At 40.2% G+C, this 18218-nt stretch overlaps 2 protein-coding genes, 10 non-coding genes and 1 pseudogene across 12 annotated transcripts; 5 read left to right on the top strand and 8 right to left on the bottom strand.

Moving 5' to 3' along the window:
* Positions 1 to 332: 332 nt before the first annotated feature.
* Positions 333 to 405, bottom strand: Trnav-aac (transfer RNA valine (anticodon AAC)). Its single transcript has one exon. It is a non-coding gene; the product is annotated as a tRNA-Val (tRNA).
* A 2407-nt stretch (positions 406 to 2812) lies between these two features.
* On the bottom strand, positions 2813 to 2885 carry Trnav-aac (transfer RNA valine (anticodon AAC)). The gene has a single exon. It is a non-coding gene; the product is annotated as a tRNA-Val (tRNA).
* A 1455-nt stretch (positions 2886 to 4340) lies between these two features.
* Positions 4341 to 4414, bottom strand: Trnat-cgu (transfer RNA threonine (anticodon CGU)). Its single transcript has one exon. It is a non-coding gene; the product is annotated as a tRNA-Thr (tRNA).
* Positions 4415 to 5163: 749 nt separating this feature from the next.
* On the top strand, positions 5164 to 5235 carry Trnad-guc (transfer RNA aspartic acid (anticodon GUC)). The gene has a single exon. It is a non-coding gene; the product is annotated as a tRNA-Asp (tRNA).
* A 247-nt stretch (positions 5236 to 5482) lies between these two features.
* Trnan-guu (transfer RNA asparagine (anticodon GUU)) lies at positions 5483 to 5556 on the top strand. Its single transcript has one exon. It is a non-coding gene; the product is annotated as a tRNA-Asn (tRNA).
* Positions 5557 to 8011: 2455 nt separating this feature from the next.
* Trnad-guc (transfer RNA aspartic acid (anticodon GUC)) lies at positions 8012 to 8083 on the bottom strand. The gene has a single exon. It is a non-coding gene; the product is annotated as a tRNA-Asp (tRNA).
* A 554-nt stretch (positions 8084 to 8637) lies between these two features.
* On the bottom strand, positions 8638 to 8710 carry Trnav-aac (transfer RNA valine (anticodon AAC)). The gene has a single exon. It is a non-coding gene; the product is annotated as a tRNA-Val (tRNA).
* Positions 8711 to 10674: 1964 nt separating this feature from the next.
* On the top strand, positions 10675 to 10746 carry Trnad-guc (transfer RNA aspartic acid (anticodon GUC)). The gene has a single exon. It is a non-coding gene; the product is annotated as a tRNA-Asp (tRNA).
* A 255-nt stretch (positions 10747 to 11001) lies between these two features.
* Trnan-guu (transfer RNA asparagine (anticodon GUU)) lies at positions 11002 to 11075 on the top strand. Its single transcript has one exon. It is a non-coding gene; the product is annotated as a tRNA-Asn (tRNA).
* Positions 11076 to 13127: 2052 nt separating this feature from the next.
* On the top strand, positions 13128 to 14268 carry LOC149103853 (uncharacterized; annotated as a pseudogene).
* Positions 14269 to 15362: 1094 nt separating this feature from the next.
* Positions 15363 to 16443, bottom strand: LOC149103852 (uncharacterized). Its single transcript, XM_089273526.1, has one exon. It carries the CDS (start codon positions 16440 to 16442, stop codon positions 15807 to 15809), a length of 636 nt encoding a protein of 211 aa, XP_089129652.1. The 5' UTR covers position 16443; the 3' UTR covers positions 15363 to 15806.
* A 4-nt stretch (positions 16444 to 16447) lies between these two features.
* On the bottom strand, positions 16448 to 17690 carry LOC149103851 (uncharacterized). Its single transcript, XM_089274211.1, has 2 exons — positions 16512 to 17690; positions 16448 to 16480 (listed from the first exon to the last, which is right to left on the bottom strand). The coding sequence occupies exons 1-2, from the start codon at positions 17469 to 17471 to the stop codon at positions 16448 to 16450; spliced, it is 993 nt and encodes a 330-aa protein (XP_089130337.1). The 5' UTR covers positions 17472 to 17690.
* Positions 17691 to 18003: 313 nt separating this feature from the next.
* On the bottom strand, positions 18004 to 18076 carry Trnal-aag (transfer RNA leucine (anticodon AAG)). The gene has a single exon. It is a non-coding gene; the product is annotated as a tRNA-Leu (tRNA).
* Positions 18077 to 18218: the final 142 nt, after the last annotated feature.

The following is an 18218-nucleotide window of genomic DNA, read 5'->3' as shown; positions in this document are numbered from 1 at the left end:
GCACTGAGGAAACGTCGAAACGGTGGGTAGAAAATCGGTAAACAAAAGTTGGAGAGAAAGCGAGGAGCTGCCCCTGATCTAAGGACTGAGAGAATGACTCAGTTCAAAACAGCTCTCTGTGATCATAAACGCTGGATTCTTCTTGGGCATAAAATCGCTTTGCATAATCATGTCCAATCGGCGGGTAGCGCGTTCACAGTACGTCTTGTGTGTTCTAATAAGAAGCCTATGCTTAGCTAGCTGTTCATCATAGTCTTCCTCGTTTAACAAGATTTACTCAGAAAGTTCAAAAAGGGAAAGAAAGAGAGACTGAAACTAAGAAGAATAAAGTATGTTTCCGGCCGGGTTCGACCCAGCGACCTTCCGCGTGTTAGGCGGACGTGATCACCACTACCCTACAGAAACCACGCGAAAAGAATTGTTGTTATCTTAGAATGTTTCCGACATACAGATTGACAAACAGACCGACCGACCGACCGACCGACCGACAAACCGACAGGCCGAGAGAACGACAGATCGACAAACTGACAGACTGATTGAACGAATAAATAATTTTTTTTACAATAGGAAACAGAGATACTCTCAAAAACAGCAGATATTAAATATTGGGGGAAGAAAGATAGTCCTGAATTCAACGAATCAACTGCCAGATTCAAGGAGTTGGGTCTAGTTATTAATGCAAATCTGGCATGTTCCTCTGGAGACCGGGGTTCGATTCCTCGCAGGTGAGGATGGAAATATATTTTGATCTGATATATGTACTCTTTCTTCTCTTACCTTTTTTGTTAGTTTGTTTGTTTCGGGTAAAATGCGTCAGAACACTCTTCTGATTTCTATATGTTTAAGATTCAGACGGCATCACATTGTTAGAAAATAAATTACCTGGAATAAAGCAAGATGCCATAAACAGTTCAAGTGAGAAAAAAGCAACAACAACAGCAACAATAACAACAAAAACAACAACAACAACAACAAGAACAATAACATGACAATAATGAAAAACTAGAGGTGAAAGAAAGACGGAAAGGATAAAGAAGGACATAGCTTTCTCCAGCTGGGCTTGAAAAACCCTTCATCCTCGTTGTTTTACAACTAAAATTTGTCTAGACACTACCTATGAAGCAATACACAACTGTGTAGATACAGAGGCCTGAACGTCAACAGGGTCCTCATGGGAGATTATTGCAATGACGTATGGCTCAAGCAGTAGTTTATAGAATTCGCTTAACAAAATGATTGATAAACGCCTTGAAATAGGAAAGGTTTAATTTACATTAACATCAGAGAAAAATAAGTGTATGGTGAGAGTGGGAGAGACAGAAATGGAGCTAATTTTACGGGAGTTCTGCTTAACTTGGAGCCACAATCGTAAACAATTTAAATGAAAAATTAAAATCACCCCTTCCCATTTCAATGATGGAAAAAATGGAGTCGATCATTATTTTAGTGGGGGGGGGGGGGGGGGGGATTTTATTTCTTATTTTATTCTGTCCAAGATTATCTTAGACAGTTTAAATGAAAAATCAAGACCACTCGTCTCCCAATATGACTGATAGAAATAATGGCGACCTTTGGGTTTGGCGCTAGTTCATCATTGCTATATCATTGATCCTTCTGACCAAGATTGTAGGTGAAAACTAGCCTCAACGCTGACTAATGAAGTATAGTTCAAGCTCTGGTTTCAAGAAATGGTTAAGAACTCAGTGATTGATATAGCGCCTAGAAATTAGAAACGTTAAATTTACATTGATTTCGGAAAAAAGATTATAAACAAAACTGTGCGTCCCCGGGTGGGCTTGAACCACCAACCTTTCGGTTAACAGCCGAACGCACTAACCAGTTCAACCGTAGAACATCGGCAGGGGTCCATGATTTCAGATCCTCATGAATCTCGTCATGCATGAACACGGACACATTTACGAGAGCACTGTGAATTTAGTTAGGGAAAGAGCCATTGAATTATTTCTTCCTCTGCTATAACAACAATAATTCAGCTGAAGAAGTTCAGGCATAGCCATTTTTATGGACAATTATGTCCAAGAGGGAAAGGCGCAGTGAGGTTAACTCTATGTGAAAGTGCCTTTTTGATTTGATCTGTTAATCCGGATGAGAAAAATTTATATATCAATTGACCAACCGATCTCAAATGTGATAATAAAAACAAATATAAAGACGCGGATAAATTATTTCTAATCAAAAATATATTCAATCCTCCCCGGCGGGGAATCGAACCCCGGTCTCCCGCGTGACAGGCGGGGATACTCAGCACTATACTACCAAGGATTTGGGATGACAGCATTGGACAAGATGCCCTGTTCAATTTCGAACCACTGTTTCGAAAAAATTGGGGGTTTGCTGGTTTTGAAACAAACTCTACTCTAAAGAGTTCATTATCTATGAAGGAAAAAAGAGGTAACATTACATAAAAGATTGAAGCGAGAGAGAGAGTCATGTAGCTGTAATCAGTGTGTTAATGGAGAAATGGGCTATGGTCTTGCTTCCTGTATTCCAGGCGAATGAGTATTTTCACTCAGTCACCCATGCTCCCCAAGAAGTTATTGCACACACCGTGAAGAATAGTTTTGTCGAAGGTAGAGGTAAATTGCCATAAAAAGGAGCCTGCATGAAACGGGTGATGGGTTCTCAATTAGTTATCGGAAAAGGAGTTAATTCAGGGCTAGTCGTTTTCAATTTGGTAGACAATGCATTCGTTGAATCCAGAAGCGTATCATGGCCAGGAAAAATGAAACATTATGGTTGTAAGAAAATAGAGAAATTATTGAAATAAAGAGAAAAAAAAATATAAGAAGCCTGTTTCCGGCCGGGCTTGAACTGGCGACCCTCCGCGTGTTAGGCGGACGTGATAACCACTACACTACGGAAACCACTGACACACATCTTTCTCATTCTGGAAGCATTCGAGCCCCATTCGGATCCTGTCTCTCTTGAAGAACTACGTAATATACTGAACACCTCTGGCCGATGTATAGACCTGCTGCAAATGAATGACTCAGTAGATCTTCATCATCCGTTACGACAATCCGTCAATTCGCAGTGATACAATAGGTCGATAATCACTTGCCTGTGATTGAGCACGACCAAAACTATACATCCTCTGTTGTCTCAATAGTCTTCCATAAAACAGAGGGAGGGGAGGCGGGTGCTTATTTTCAATTTTGGCCGATAGAAGGGGAGCCAATTATTCGAAGGGGGCGCGTATTTGAGGGGAGGCGCTAATTCGTGGATTACGGTATTTAAATTTTGGGCAATATGCCTCTGAACGTTTTTCTGATAGCCGTCAGACGGTATCAGCGGCAGAAAATACTACTTGGAAACGGGCAGATAACATAAGCAGGTCATCAAAAGCGGGACAATTATAACTAACTTAAGAAAAAGAAAAAAAAAAAAGAAAAAGAAAAGGAGAAAAAGAGAAGAGAACGAGAAACCATTTTCTAGTTTGGTAGGAGCGGAGTTTCATCCTCGTACTCTTGAAGCTACTTATGAGCCGTGGCAGTGTGAATGCGCAGCCGGAATGCAGAGATTTGGCGGAACGTCGTTAGAATCCTGTTACAGTAGTTCGTATAGTGTGATCGTCCGGGTGAGTGTAGTTCTGAAAAGAACTGTTGTTGGTGACTGACGTTTCGACAACCTGAGCGGAAGTCATCTTCAGAGTCAAGTGAATAGTGTTTGTCAGTCGATGATCTTATAAGTCTGGTCCGTTCAACGTGATTGGTGAGTATAGCCATGATGGTATTGGCTGAAAGACTCGTGTAAAGTTTGTCATCAGTCATTGGTGGGTTTCGATCCGTCTGTTGTTAGTCAAATAGGTCGGTTTTTGGTCCGTGTATTGTTAAGTCGGTCTGTTAGAAGTCCGTTTGTCGGTTTCGTTTCTGTCATGGATAAGTCGTTTGTAAGGCGCCGGTAGTTGTTGACATCTGTTAAGAGGCGTTTGTTCTAGGCTAGTGTACCAGCTTTCCAGAGTCAGTCGTTGAAAATAGTCTGTACTGTAGGTTAAGCACTGAGCAGAGTCGCAGTCAATGTTGTGGTTTGTCAGTTGATGATGTACAGCATTTACTGAATCCTGTTACAGTTCGAACAAAAACGAAATTTGTGAAGTACTAATTCCTTCTGAGACATACTTGGAGGGAATCATGGTATAGTTGTATTCATCATCTTGGACTGGATATTTGTTTTAATGGTACAACTACCATGACTCCTTGAACTCTTGTATCATAAAGAGAATGGGCCATTATAAACCTCTCACATTAAGAGTATGAAAAATGTTAGTAAAATTGGCAACTAAAACAAGATATCATGGTTGAAAAGAAGGATTAGTTCACAGGCACCGATGGGATTTGAACCCATGACCTCCGTTTTACGAGACAGGCGCTCTAACCAACTGAGCTACGGCGCCCTCCTTGAGGATACAATACAATACACTAAGGCAATAAAAATGTGTTACACCTTAGTATAATAGAAGATTACAAGATAATTTTTGAAATAGCACCTCCCAGAATTAATGATTCGTATACACTTCTTCATGTGAGTATTTATTTATTCGAGAAAAGTTCTCAGGATACTTTATCCAGAGTGCCAAAGACTTCTATTGATAGGACCTCTTGCACCCAATTTGATTCAGAAAAAGCGGATGTTTATTGCATGAAAACCCCTAGGAGCCATGAATTAAACTACAAGGATTGACTAAAATGTCCAAAATATCCAAAAACAATTTATTTTTAATATATATATCCTTCTTTTATCAGAAAAGTTTCTCGTTTTAAGACTTTTCTCGACTCTCTTTTTGCGATAGTTTAAACAGCCCATCACCTGTCTTACGCAAGTTAGTTTTATGGCAATTTAGCCTTTACCTTCTACAAAACTTTTCGTCGCGGACTGTGTAATAACTTCTTGGGTAGGATGGGTCACTAAGTGAAAATATTGATTGGCCTGGGATACAAAAAGTAAGGTCATAACCCATTTCTCCATTAACACACTAATATAATTAAAGCTCCATGACTCTTTCTCTCGCTCCCATCCTTTATGTACTGTAACTTTTCTCTTAATAAGAAAGGAACTCTTGAGAGCAAAGTTAGTTTCAAACCAGCAAACCTCCATTTATTCTGAGTTTAAACAGGCATCTTGTTCACAATGTTTTACGCCAAATCCTCGGTAGTATAGTGGTGAGTATCCCCGCCTGTCACGCGGGAGACCGGGGTTCGATTCCCCGCCGGGGAGGATTAAATATATCATGGACTTGAAATAGTTTCTCGGCTTTTTTGTTTTTAGATTTTTGAAGTCGGTTGCTCAATTTTTGTTAAAAATAAATAAAAGTAATACCGTTATACTGATTGAAATACATTAAAACAATAACAACGAAAAACAAATCAAATCAAAAACGAACTTCTTCAGTTAAATTGTTGTTTTTATAGCAGAGGAGGATAATTCACTGATTCTTTTACAAATTCCCATCGATCTCATAGAGGTCTCCGTGGCGCAATCGGTTAGCGCGTTCGGCTGTTAACCGAAAGGTTGGTGGTTCAAGCCCACCCGGGGACGATTCAATCTCCTGTCATTCTTTTTTTTCCTAATAGAATAGAACGATGCGGGAGGGATCTTTTTCCAATTTTATTATCAGTAGAACTAGAAGCTGTGAATCCACTTTCCTTTTTAATCCGTGTCTGCGTAAGCGAGTTGAAGTAGTGGATCAGATCGATGTTGCAATTTAGGGTTGGTCGATGATCAGTTAACGTGCCATCGCAATTTTGCTGTTTTGCGGGCGCATATATGGTTTGACATCTCCTGGGCTACATGATATACTTAACTGCGTCTTACGTGAGTGTAATACGAAGCTTAAGTAAAAGCTAGCTGTTTATCATAGTCTTCCTTGTTTAGCAAGATTTACTCAAAAAGTTCAAAAAGGGAATGAAAATGGAAAGAAAGAGAAAATGGAATTGAGAAAAATAAAGTTTGTTTCCGGTCGGGCTCGAACCGGCGACCTTCAGCGCGTTAGGCGGACGTGATAACCATACACTACGCAAACCACATGAAAATATCCTGTTGTTTTATTAGATGGCGTCCCGACATACAGATTGACAGATTAACAGACTTGTCTGACAGACCGACATACCGAAAGATCGACAGCCCGACAGACCGAGAGACCGACAGACTAATTAATAGACTGACAGACTGAATGAAGGAATAAATGAAATAAGAAAACAGAGATACTCTCGTCGGTAATAATGAGGTGAGCATCCCCGCCTGTCATGCGGAAGACCGGGTGTCCATTCCCCCGCAGCGGAGGAAGGGATACATCAATATTTTAATCGGAAATATCTACTTTTTCTTCTCTTACTATTTTTGACAGACTGATTGAACGAATAAATGATTTTTTTTTTACAATAAGCAACAGAGATACTCTCAAAAACAGCAGATATTAAATATTGGGGGAAGAAAAATAGTCCTGAGTTCAACGAATCAACTGCCAGATTCAAGGAGTTGAGTCTAGTTATTAATGCAAATCTGGCATGTTCCTCAGTAGCATAGTGGTGAGTTTCGCCGCCTGTCACGCGGGAGACTGGGGCTCGATGTACTTTTTCATTTACACTACATTTACTTTTCCATTTCTTACCTTTTTTGTTAGTTTGTTTCAGTTTCGGGTAAAATGCGTCAGAACGCTCTTTTGATTTCTATATGTTTAAGGTTCACACAACATTACTTTGGTAGAAAATAAATTGCCTGGAATAAAGCAAGATACCATAAACAGTTCATGTGAAAAAACAAAAACAGCAATGACAACAACAACAACGGAAAGGAGAAAAAAAGGACATAACTTTCTCCAGCTAGGCTTGAAAAACCATTCATTCTTGCAGTTTTACTGATCGTGAGTATTTTGGAGCTGCGGATGGGTCGTGGCGATGTAAATGTGCCCCGGTAAGCCCAGTATGAGCTGGGGGTTGCAAACCTAAAATGTTCTCTAGACACTACCTATGAAGAAATACACAACTGTGTAGTTACAGAGATAGGCAGGTCAACATGGTCCTCATGGCAGATTATTGCAATGACGTATGGCTCTAGCAGTGGTTTAAAGAAATTGCTTAACAAAATGATTGATAAACAGCTTGAAATGGAAAACGTTTAATTTAAATTAATACCAGAAAAAATAAGGGTATGGTGAGAGTGGGAGACACAGAAATGGAGCCAATTTTACGGGAGTTTTGCTTAACTTGGAGTCAAAATCGTAAATAATTGAAATGAAAAATTAAAACCACCCCTTCCCCATTTCAATGACGGAAAAAATGGAGTCCATCATTATTTCAGTGGGGGGATTTTATTTCTTATTTTATTCTGTTCAAGATTATCTTAGACAGGTTAAATGAAAGTTTAAGACCACCCGTCCCCCAATTTTAATGATGGAAAAAATGGCGCATCTCTGGTTTGGCGCCAGTACATCATTGCTTCATCATTGATGCTTCTGACCAAGATTGTAGGTGAAAACTAGTCTCAACACTGACTAATGAAGTATTGTTCAAGCTGTGGGGTTAAGAAATGGTTAAGAATTCAATGATTAATATAGTGCCTAGAAATTGGAAACGTTTAATTTACATTGATTTCGGAAAAAAGATTATAAAGCAAAACTGTGCGTCCCCGGGTGAGCTTGAACCAACAACCTTTCGGTTAACAGCCGAGCGCGCTAATTGATTGCGTTACGGAGACATTCTTGAGAGCACTGTGAATTCAGTTAGAAAAAGAACCATTGAATTATTTCTTCCTCTGCTATAACAAGAATAATTCAACTGAAGAAGTGCAGGCATAGCCATTTTTCTTGGACAATTATGTCCAAGAGGGAAAGGCCCAGTGACTTTAACCCTATGTGAAAGTTCCTTTTTGATTTGATCTGTTAATCAGGATGAGAAAATTTTATATATTAATTGACCAACTGATCTCAAAAATAATGATAAAAAGAAATATAAAGACACGGAGAAATTATTTCTAATCAAAAATATATTTAATCCTCCCCGGCGGGGAATCGAACCCCGGTCTCCCGCGTGACAGGCGGGGATACTCACCACTATACTACCGAGGATTTGGAATGGCAGCATTGGACAAGATGCCCTGTTCAATTTCGAACCACTGTTTCGAAAAAATTGGGGGTTTGCTGGTTTTGAAACAAACTCTGCTCTAAAGAGTTCATTATCTATGAAGGAAAAAAAGAGGTAACATTACATAAAAGATTGAAGCGAGAGAAAGCGTCATATAGCTTTAATCAGTGTGTTAATGGAGAGATGGGCTATGGCCTTATATCCCGTATTCCAAGCAAATTAGTATTTTCACTCAGTCACCCATGTTCCCCAAGAAGTTATTACACAGTCCGTGACGAATAGTATTGTCGAAGGTAGAGGTAAACTGCCATAAAAAAGAGCCTGCATAAAACGGGTGATGGGTTCTCAATTAGTTATCGGAAAAGGAGTGAGCAAAGTCTTGTAACCAGAAACGTTAATTGAGGGTTAGTCGTCTTCAATTTGGTAGAAAAAGCATTCGCTGAATACAAAAGCGTACCAGGACCAGGAAAAATGGAACATCGTGGTTGTAAGAAAATAGAGAAGTTAGTGAAATAAAGAGAAAAAAATATAACAAGCCTGTTTCCGGCCGGGCTTGAACCGGCGACCTTCCGCGTGTTAGGCGGACGTGATAACCACTACACTACGGAAACCAATGACACACATCGTTTTCATTTTGGAAGCATTCGAGCCTCATTCGGATCCTGCCTCTCTTGAAGAACTACGTGATATAACACCTTTGGCCGATCTATAGACCTGCTGCACAAGGTGTGTTGAGCTTTAAGGAATGAATCAGTAGATCTTCATTACTATCCGTTACGACAATCCGTCAATTCGCAGTGATTGAATGAGTCGATAAACACTTGCTTGTGATTGGGCGCGGCAAAAACTATACATTCTCTGTTGTCTCAATAGTCTTCCATAAAACAGAGGGAGGGGAAGCGGGTGCTTATTTTCAATTTTGGCCGATAGAAGGGGAGCCAATTATTCGAAGAGGGCGCTTATTTGAGGGCAGGCGCTAATTGGTGGATTTACGGTATTTCAATTGTGGGCAATATGCCTCTGAACGTTTTTCTGATAGCCGTCAGACGGTATCACCGGCAGAAAATACTACTTGGAAAACGAGAAGATAACATAAGCAGGTCATCAAAAGCGGAACAATTATAACTAACTTAAGAAAAAGAAAAAAAGAAAAAGAAGAAAAGAAAAAGAGAAGAGAACGACAAACCATTTTCTAGTTTGGCAGGAGCGGAGTATCATCCTCGTACTCTTGAAGCTACGGATGGGCCGTGGCAGTGTGAATGCGCAGCCGGAATGCAGAGATTTGGCGGAACGTCGTTAGAATGCCCCCTTTAATCGGCATTTTTGTACTGTTACAGTTCAAACAAAAACGAAATTTGTGAAGTGCTAATTCCTTCTGAGACATGCTTGCAGGGAATCATGGTAGTTGTATTCATCATCTTGGACTGGATATTTGTTTTAATGGATACAACTACCATGATTGCTTGAACTCTTGTCTCAGAAAAAGAATGGGCCATTATAAACCTCTCACATTAAGAGTATGAAAAATGTTAGTAAAATTGGCAACTAAAACAAGATTTCAGGGTTGAAAAGAAGGATTAAATCAAGGCACCGAGGGGATTTGAACCAATGACCTCCTGTTTACTAGACAGGCGCTCTAGCCAACTGAGCTACGGCGCCCTCCTCGAGTAAACAGAACAATATACTAAGGCAATAATAATGTGTTATACCTTAGTATAATAGGAGATTACAAGATAATTTTTCAAATAGCACCTCCCAGAGTTAATAATTCGTATACACTTCTCCATGTGAGTATGTTATTTATTCGAGAAAAGCTCGTAGGACACTTCTAATAACAGGACCTCTTGCACCTAATTTGATTCAGGAAAAGCGGTTGTTTATTGCATCAAAACCGCTAGGAACCAAACTAATGAAGCCGATCCAGGTATTATCCGTTATGAATTAAACTACAAGGATTGACTACAATGTCCAAAATATCCAGAAACAATTTTTTAAAAAATATATATATATCCTTCTTTTATCAGAAAAGTTGCTCGTTTTGAGACGAGAAACTTTAAATTTTATTTAAACAAGGGCATCTAATTAGCTTGCTATATTTTTGCCCTTTTCCATTTCTCCTCTTACTTGTCTACTTTATATTTATCTTTGTAATTTTAGAATGGAATAAATAAATAAAATGAAATGAAATGAAATGACTTTTCTCGACCCTCTTTTTGCGATAGTTTAAACAGCCCATCACCTGTCTTACGCAAGTTAGCTTTATGGCATTTTAGCCTTTACCTTCTACAAAACTTTTCGTCACGGACTGTGTAATAACTTCTTGGGTAGGATGGGTCACTTAGTGAAAATATTGATTGGCCTGGGAAACAAAAAGTAAGGTCATAACCCATTTCTGCGTTAACACACTAATAAAATTAAAGCTCCATGACTCTTTCTCTCGCTCCCATCCTTTATGTACTGTAACTTTTTTCTTAATAAGAAAGGAACTCTTAAGAGCAAAGTTAGTTTCAAACCAGCAAACCTCCATTTATTCTGGGTTCAAACAGGCATCTTGTTCACAATGTTTTATGCCAAATCCTCGGTAGTATAGTGGTGAGTATCCCCGCCTGTCACGCGGGAGACCGGGGTTCGATTCCCCGCCGGGGAGGATTAAATATATTATGGACTTGAAATAGTTTCTCGGTTTTTTTGTTTTTAGAATTTTGAAGTCGGTTGCTTAATTTCGGTTAAGAATAAATAAAAGCAAATGATACCGTTATACCGATTGAAATTCATTAAAACAATAACAACGAAAAACAAATCAAATCCGTCAAAAACGAACTTCTTCAGTTAAATTGTTGTTTTTATAGCAGAGGAGGATGATTCACTGATTCTTTGACTAATTCCCATCTATCTCATAGAGGTCTCCGTGGCGCAATCGGTTAGCGCGTTCGGCTGTTAACCGAAAGGTTGGTGGTTCAAGCCCACCCGGGGACGATTCAATATCCTGTCATTCTTTTTCTTTTCCTAATAGAATACGCGGATGCGGGAGGGATCTTTTTCCAAATTTATCATCAGTAGAACTAGAAGCTATGAATCCACTTCAAGCTTTTTAATCCGTGTCTGCGTAAGCGAGTTGAAGTAGTGGATGAGATCGATGATGCAATTTAGTGTTGGTCGATGATCAGTTAACGTGCCATCGCAATTTTGCTGTTTTGCGGGCGCATATATGGTTTGACATCTCCTGGGCCACATGATATGCTTAACTGCGTCTTATCAGGAGCCATAATCGGGTACGGAGACCGTAAGTCTTAGGATCCGCGCGCACCTATGATATGGGACAATTTTTCTATTTTTAGAACAAATTGCGCCATCCTGACGTCATATATTCGTGCGGATCCACGCACATGTCGGGGGCTTCCGCGTGGATGTTATCCCGTTACGTGATCAAATAGTGAGAGTTGAGAGATTTTCTTGCGTATTTTTCACAGCGATGGCAGGGAATAAGGCAGGGAGTAAGAACCAGGGCGCTTATATGTAGTTTTATGCTCTGAGCTAACGGACTAGGGTGGGTTTTTCAGGGTCGAAAACAAGACTTCAATCTCGCGCTGGGAATGAATAATAAAATTTGTTCGCGCTAGTTGTAAGCTTACGCGTATGCTTTTGCGTTTGTTCTGACTTAAGAATATAGCAAGAAAACTCTCTTCTCTGGTATCGAGTTAATTTGTGAGTTTCTCAGACAATGCTTAACTATAGCCAAAACCTGTTTGGGTGGTTTCTTATTGTTTCTGCTTGTTTGGGGAGTTTGCAAAAGTTTTCGAAAGGAAAGTCTGACAAGTAGCTCGTTTGCATAGTGCAGCTCGTGCACTTTCAAGTCCGAGTCGGTGTTTTCAATTGTCAACTACAAATCTGGACAAAGATTTGTTTCGTTATCTTTTGTGCTGAGATGCTGCAACAAATTTCACGAACGCAAAAAGGCTACTAACATCATGTGTGTTTCTTCAACAGAGTGAATTTTTACACTGCGAAAATGAAAATAGACAAGGAGTTTTGATGACTCGATCAACAAAATCGAAATCGTTATTCGAAGTTGATTAAAGAAAGCGTCATCGTAACTTTGCTTATTATTTCTGCTTTATTCACATATTTTCAGCTTAGCTTTTAATATGTTCTCAAACATTTATCAATCGTAAACATATTTAAAAACTATAGAGTTATTGTTTGAGTTCGATGTACGTTTTCACACGAATGTGCGGAAATCCAATTTGTCACTACTGACTGTGCGAAACACGCATCGGCGGGCGCTCTCATCCATTGACAACAGACAATTTACTGGATTTTTACAGAAATAAAACTGAGTAGTATCTACGGACGTAAAGTTATTGGGCCTTGATGAAACATCAAGCGTTGCTTACGATTCAGGCGAAACTCAAACTAGCAATTATTTTGTTTTGTTTTCGGTCGCGATAGACTGGCAAATTCCTCGCAAGCGTGTGGCAAGAGGAAGGAGGAGAAACTATGAAGTTCTGAAACTCTGCTATATCTAAATATATCCAGCTAGTGTTTTGCTGTGTCATGGAAAAGCTGTTAATCTTCCACATATGTGAAATTTAAGTGGAGTAATGTACAGCTCATGTAAAAGAAGCATCGGAACACAACTTGGTCAGCGATATATATAAGCTTAAAGCGGAGCATACCTAAATTCGACACTGTCTTACTTCCCTCAAACTGGAGCAGCTTACGACGAAAATACTTAAGCAAAATTCCAACAGACGTAAACGCGTTGAGTTGTGGGCCAAAAACATGAAAAAATTTCGGGAATTTCGGACACCATTTCCCCCGCGCGACATCCGCAAAAATCCTCACAGCATGTACGCGCGTGTGCCGCAGGCGATGGCGTAATAGCCCTTTTTACAGTTCCCGACGCCATATTGGATTAGTAACCGCGCAAACACGATAGCGAGGCTGCCGGTGACTGGATAGGAGCGTCACAAAATGGTTTTGGTCGATTTCTCGAGCGTGCTATCAGGTTCTGAACTCTATAGTGAAATGGATGAAAGTTTAAGCGTGGAAGAAATTTTTCCAGCCCCTGTGAAAAGGAGAGGAAATTATTGTGCGGCTTTTGGTTGCAATAATAGCGCCTATGATGCGAACGGCTCTCGTACAAGTTATCATTTCTTCGAGTTTCCGAAGGACGTTCGGCGAAGGAATCGCTGGAGTACTCTCATCAAGCGGCGGCATGGACAAGATGGATTTGTAGTTTCCAGCTCTACTGTTCTTTGCCATGAACATTTCCGAGCCGAAGATATTTCGAAAAAACTTTCTGGTCGCTGGGATTTAAGAAAAGGTTTGTGATATTGTTCAGCTTTTGTTACGCCAAATGATTACCCTTCCGCTACCTTTAAATAAAGCTTCTTTTTTAAAATTTAAGGTGCAGAGCCATCTGTATTTAGCTGGACCACTGTAACAAAGCAAAGAAAGACACCGGGGAAAAGAATGCGACAAGCGACTGATGAGCCATCTCCAGAGACAGCTGGAGTAGCAGCATCAACATTGGCAGTTGGAGCTTACTCAGTATTACCCCCTGGTGATACATCAGCTGATGCTGATGCTTCATTTTCACAGTGTGATCAACATGCTGCTGAAGTGGAGTGTGAGCCCTCTGATGTTATTCTTGAGCTGCAAAGAAAAATTGCATTGCTTGAAACTCAGCTAGCAGACTGCCAAGAAAAGCTCAGTGAAGCTGAAAAGGAAAATGCAGCCCTATTGGGACGTCAATTTTCTCTTGAAAAAATAAAAGATGACAATGCTGCTGTGTTATTTTACACCGGCTTCCCAAGTTATGAGGCATTAATCAGCTTCTACAAGTACATTGGACCGAAGCTTTCTAAAATGCAATACTGGAAGGGCGAAAATTTAGTCAAGGAAAGGCAGCCTTATCAAGATGATGAAAACAAGCGTAAACCTGGGCCTTCAAGGAAGCTCTCTTATCTGGATGAGTTTCTACTTGTGCTTATGAGACTGAAGGCTGGTCTCTTTGTCCAAGACCTTGCAGACAGATTTGGGATCAGTACCAGCCTGGTATCCAGGATATGTATCACTTGGATAAATTTGTTGTACTTTGAACTCCAAGACATGTTTCCGTTTCCCACACAGGAGCTTGTTCGCAAAAACATGCCCAAGGAGTTTGCCCAGTATGCAACCACAAGGATAATTTTAGATTGTACTGAACTATTTACTCAGCGACCTTCTGCAATGCTAGCCCAGTCTGAGACATGGTCAGACTACAAACATCACAATACTTGGAAGTTGCTAGTGGGGGTAACCCCAAATGGTCAGGTGACTTTTTGTCAGATCTCTGGGGCGGACGTGTATCTGAGAAACAAATCACAAGAGAGAGCGGCGTGTTGGATTTGTTACAAGCAGGCGATAATGTGATGGTTGATCGTGGGTTTGACATTTCCGGTATTGTACCGGCTGGTGTTACAGTGAACATGCCACCATTTTTGGCTGGCCGTGATCAAATGACAGCAGCTGAGACTGAAGAAACAATGAATATTGCTTCCTTTCGCATTCATGTGGAGCGTGCAATTGGCCGCATTAAGACGTACCACGTTTTAGATGGGACTTTACCCAATACGTTAAGCCCTTATGCGACACAAATTGCAACCATCTGTGGTTTACTGACAAACTTTCTTCCCCCCTTACTACTGCCTGGTAATCCTTCGTTATGATTCCTGCACTGATTTTTTGTATACTTAATGGAAATATATTCAATAATTTAGGGCATATCTAAGGGCTTAAGGGCTGATTACATTTACATGAGCCATGCTGGCCTGGTTAGTCTAGTCCTTATTATCATCTGGTAATCAAAGTAGAAGCAATTTAATACCCAGTACAGGTTTGCTCATATATCGTGCATTGCAGTTAAATTTAGATGCTTATGCTTCATGTGACAGTGGAAGTTTGAAGAGCACTGGAGCAAGTCTTAGCAATTAGAGTGCAAGCTCAAGGTCTTATTGACTGTGAGTTGGCATCTCAGACCGAGAATGCATCTAGCCAACCACAGGGAACCCAAAGGCTGTTCATGTAATCAGCCCCTTAGCTTCCATTAATTTTGCATTCTAAATAAGTAGCTATTGTTGATTAATGTATAACCACTGAGATTCAGTAGAAAAATTATTTATTATGGTTGAAAAATGTTCACTTAATTTACAACAATGCATTTCCTTAAAAGTTAAAATAGCATGTACTTTTTGTACTGTGCATACTTAAGAATGTTTTTTGAATGAAAAGCTAAAATGTGAAGGTGAATGAATCAACATGACACGAGTATGGGACAAAGAAAAATTCTGAGTCCCCGACAGGAATCGAACCCATGACCTCCCGAACACCGGGCGAGCGCTCTATCCACTGACCTACGAGAACTCATGGAGAGCAAGGTCATTTAACTGAGTTCATATATGACAGGTGTCCTGCTTACTGCTAGGATCAACGCTATCGAATTCATCGTGAGTAGTGATAAGTTAAAAATGATGGTGAATTTTAAGCTCGGTAATGAAATGTGAAGGTGAATTAATCCACATGACACGAGCATGGGAGCACGTCCCATGCTCGTGTCATGTTGATTAATTCAGCTTCACATTTCATTACCGAGCTTAAAATTCACCATCATTATTAACTTATCAAAAGCTAAAATGTTCCCTTGATTTTTTTTTATTGTTGGCCTTACTTTTCCCTTTGAACGAGTAATTTTAAACCATTTCTTGAACAGGAGTATTGTCCATATGGTAGCCAACCACCATGTAGGTAGAGTACCTTTCCTCTTTGAACTCGTCTGGTTAGCATCTCAGGAAAGAAAGCCCTTCGATAAAAATAATCAATCTTTGGTAGAAAATCATTAAACCATCTGCTATTTTCAAAGTGGATCTTTTCAGTAAACAGTGGCATGTCTTCTCCAAAGTACACTACAAAAAAAGTTCCTTTAAGGGGCATCATGGAACAGTACAGCTGACCTTGAACTTGACAAAAGTAATTATGGTTCCTTTTGAGTTTTACAGAGTCATCAGCTAGTTTCTCCAAAAAAAAATTCTTTGTTTTACAAGCTTCATCAACAGTCATGCCAGCTTTGCTGAATGGAGATTTAATTTCCATGCCCCATTTTTCACCAGTGTCAGTCATAGTTACTATTCTGTCTAAGCTTGCTCCAAGGTATGGTTTGTCCTTAGACAGTGATAATCCAGGTTCCTCCACTTCCACAGTAATCCCATCCTTGCTCATTTCCCTTCTGAATAAATCAACAGCTTTCTGTTCACTTTCGATTCCATACTGCACAGCTTCAGTTGTGAAGTTACTATAGAGCATTGCTTTTAATTTATTTGACGGCTTGACTTTTGTTTTAGCTACATTTCCAAAATTTGAGGCTGTCAGTACAGTTTTTCTTTTTTCAAACCACAAGTTGTTTTTTGATTGTCCTCTGGTCAGCCTCTCAGTCTCTTGTATCTCCTCTGGGGTAATGGTTAGACTAGAGACATGCTCATCGATCATACTTTTGAAACGATTAGTTGCTATGTCATAGCTGTCGGTGAACGCAACACTTTCCTCTTGCTCTTCTGACACTTGCTGTTCTGACATCTCAGAGTAGTTTGATTTAATGTCATGAAAGAGAAAAAACGAGCTCGAAGCTAGACAGTTTTGAAGGTTCTCGCTAAAAGTTTTGAACCTTTCTTCGTCTATTTTACGCTGTTGTGGCGGTCTTGGGTCGAACTTTATCCCCTTTGGTTTTATTAAGATCTGGTCGAGGGGTTTGGCTGCGACGTTCTGATTGCGTGGGACAACCCGTACTGAAAGACGCGATGTGCAAGATAGTGGTTCGGAATGATTTTGCAGACCTCGACGTGTGAAATCTTCTAAGGCAAATAACACACCTCCAACATGGTTGCACTTTCCCTTACCATGCGAACCAAGCCCGGCAGGACAGGTACAAGCTGCGCGTAAAAAATCACACTGAGGTGTGAACTCGACGACAACTCTATAAGGCGTCTTTTTCATCGATGGTAAAACACTGGCTTTTACGTACGTCTTGTTCTCGTGAGTTTTGCTTTCAAGTCTTTTAACGTTCCCTTCAAAGAAAAATTGATAAGATGTTAGTTTCGTATAATTTGTTCCCTTCAGCACAATGTGGCGGTACTTGCGAGTTGACACAACAAGGTAATCGTAAAGTTGTATAAAATTTAGTTCGGGAAGCTGTCGCAAATCAGTGGACCATCCAAGAGCATAGATTCGTCGTAAAGTTTCATCGTACTTGAAGTCGCCTCTAGAATCCTGGTCATTTTGAGCACTATTATCGGCATTTTGCTGTTGATTAGCGGCCGGTGTTAATACGTTTCGCATGAGTATTGCGTAGACTTTTAACACCAAGTCCGCTTTCGTTCCGCCCGTCGTTTCCGAATTTGAACGCAAAATCTCTTTTAAATCCTTCGCTTTTAACTACTGGAAATCCTCTAGTGTTGAAATCTGCACATCCTTGTGAACTAGAACCATTTTCCAAGCGATTAAACGTGGAAAGCCTTCCCTGATCAGCTGTATACACTGTATTTGTTTTTCGCGGGTCACCGGCAACCTCGCTATCATGTTTGCGCGGTTACTATTCCAACATGGCGTCGGGAACTGTAAAAAGGGCTATTTGCTTTAAAATAGAAAAATTGTCCCATATCATAGGGACAACCCCAATACTAGAAATGGCACGCGCTTACGGTCTCCGTCCCCGATTATGGCTCCTGGTCTTATGTGAGTGTAATACGAAGCTTAAGCAAAAGCTAGCTGTTCATCATAGTCTTCCTTGTTTAGCAAGATTTACTCAAAAAGTTCCAAAAGGGAATGAAAATGGAAAGAAAGAGAGAATGGAACTACGAAAAATAAAGTTTGTTTCCGGTCGGGCTCGAACCGGAGACCTTCAGCGCCTTAGGCGGACGTGATAACCACTACACTACGGAAACCACATGAAGAACCTCTGTTGTTATATTAGAGGGCGTTCCGACGTACATATTGATAGACTGACAGACTTGTCTGACAGACCGACAGACCGAGAGATCGACAGACCGATAGATCCACAGACCGACAGACTAATAGACTGACAGA

This window comes from Orbicella faveolata, unplaced genomic scaffold, assembly GCF_042242905.1.
Source record: "Orbicella faveolata isolate gen_17 unplaced genomic scaffold, um_ofav_v1 contig_35, whole genome shotgun sequence".
NCBI classification, from domain to species: domain Eukaryota; kingdom Metazoa; phylum Cnidaria; class Anthozoa; order Scleractinia; family Merulinidae; genus Orbicella; species Orbicella faveolata.
This window is presented reverse-complemented; position numbering and strand designations above follow the sequence as displayed.

Coding starts and splice junctions, on each gene's coding strand:
- LOC149103852 (XM_089273526.1), bottom strand. CDS start 16,442: ATGCTCTATAGTAACTTCACAACTGAAGCTGTGCAGTATGGAATCGAA.
- LOC149103851 (XM_089274211.1), bottom strand. CDS start 17,471: ATGCGAAACGTATTAACACCGGCCGCTAATCAACAGCAAAATGCCGAT. Junction 16,481..16,511: donor GGTTTGAAAAAAGAAAAACT/GTACTGACAGCC, acceptor TTGGAAATGTAG/CTAAAACAAAAGTCAAGCCG.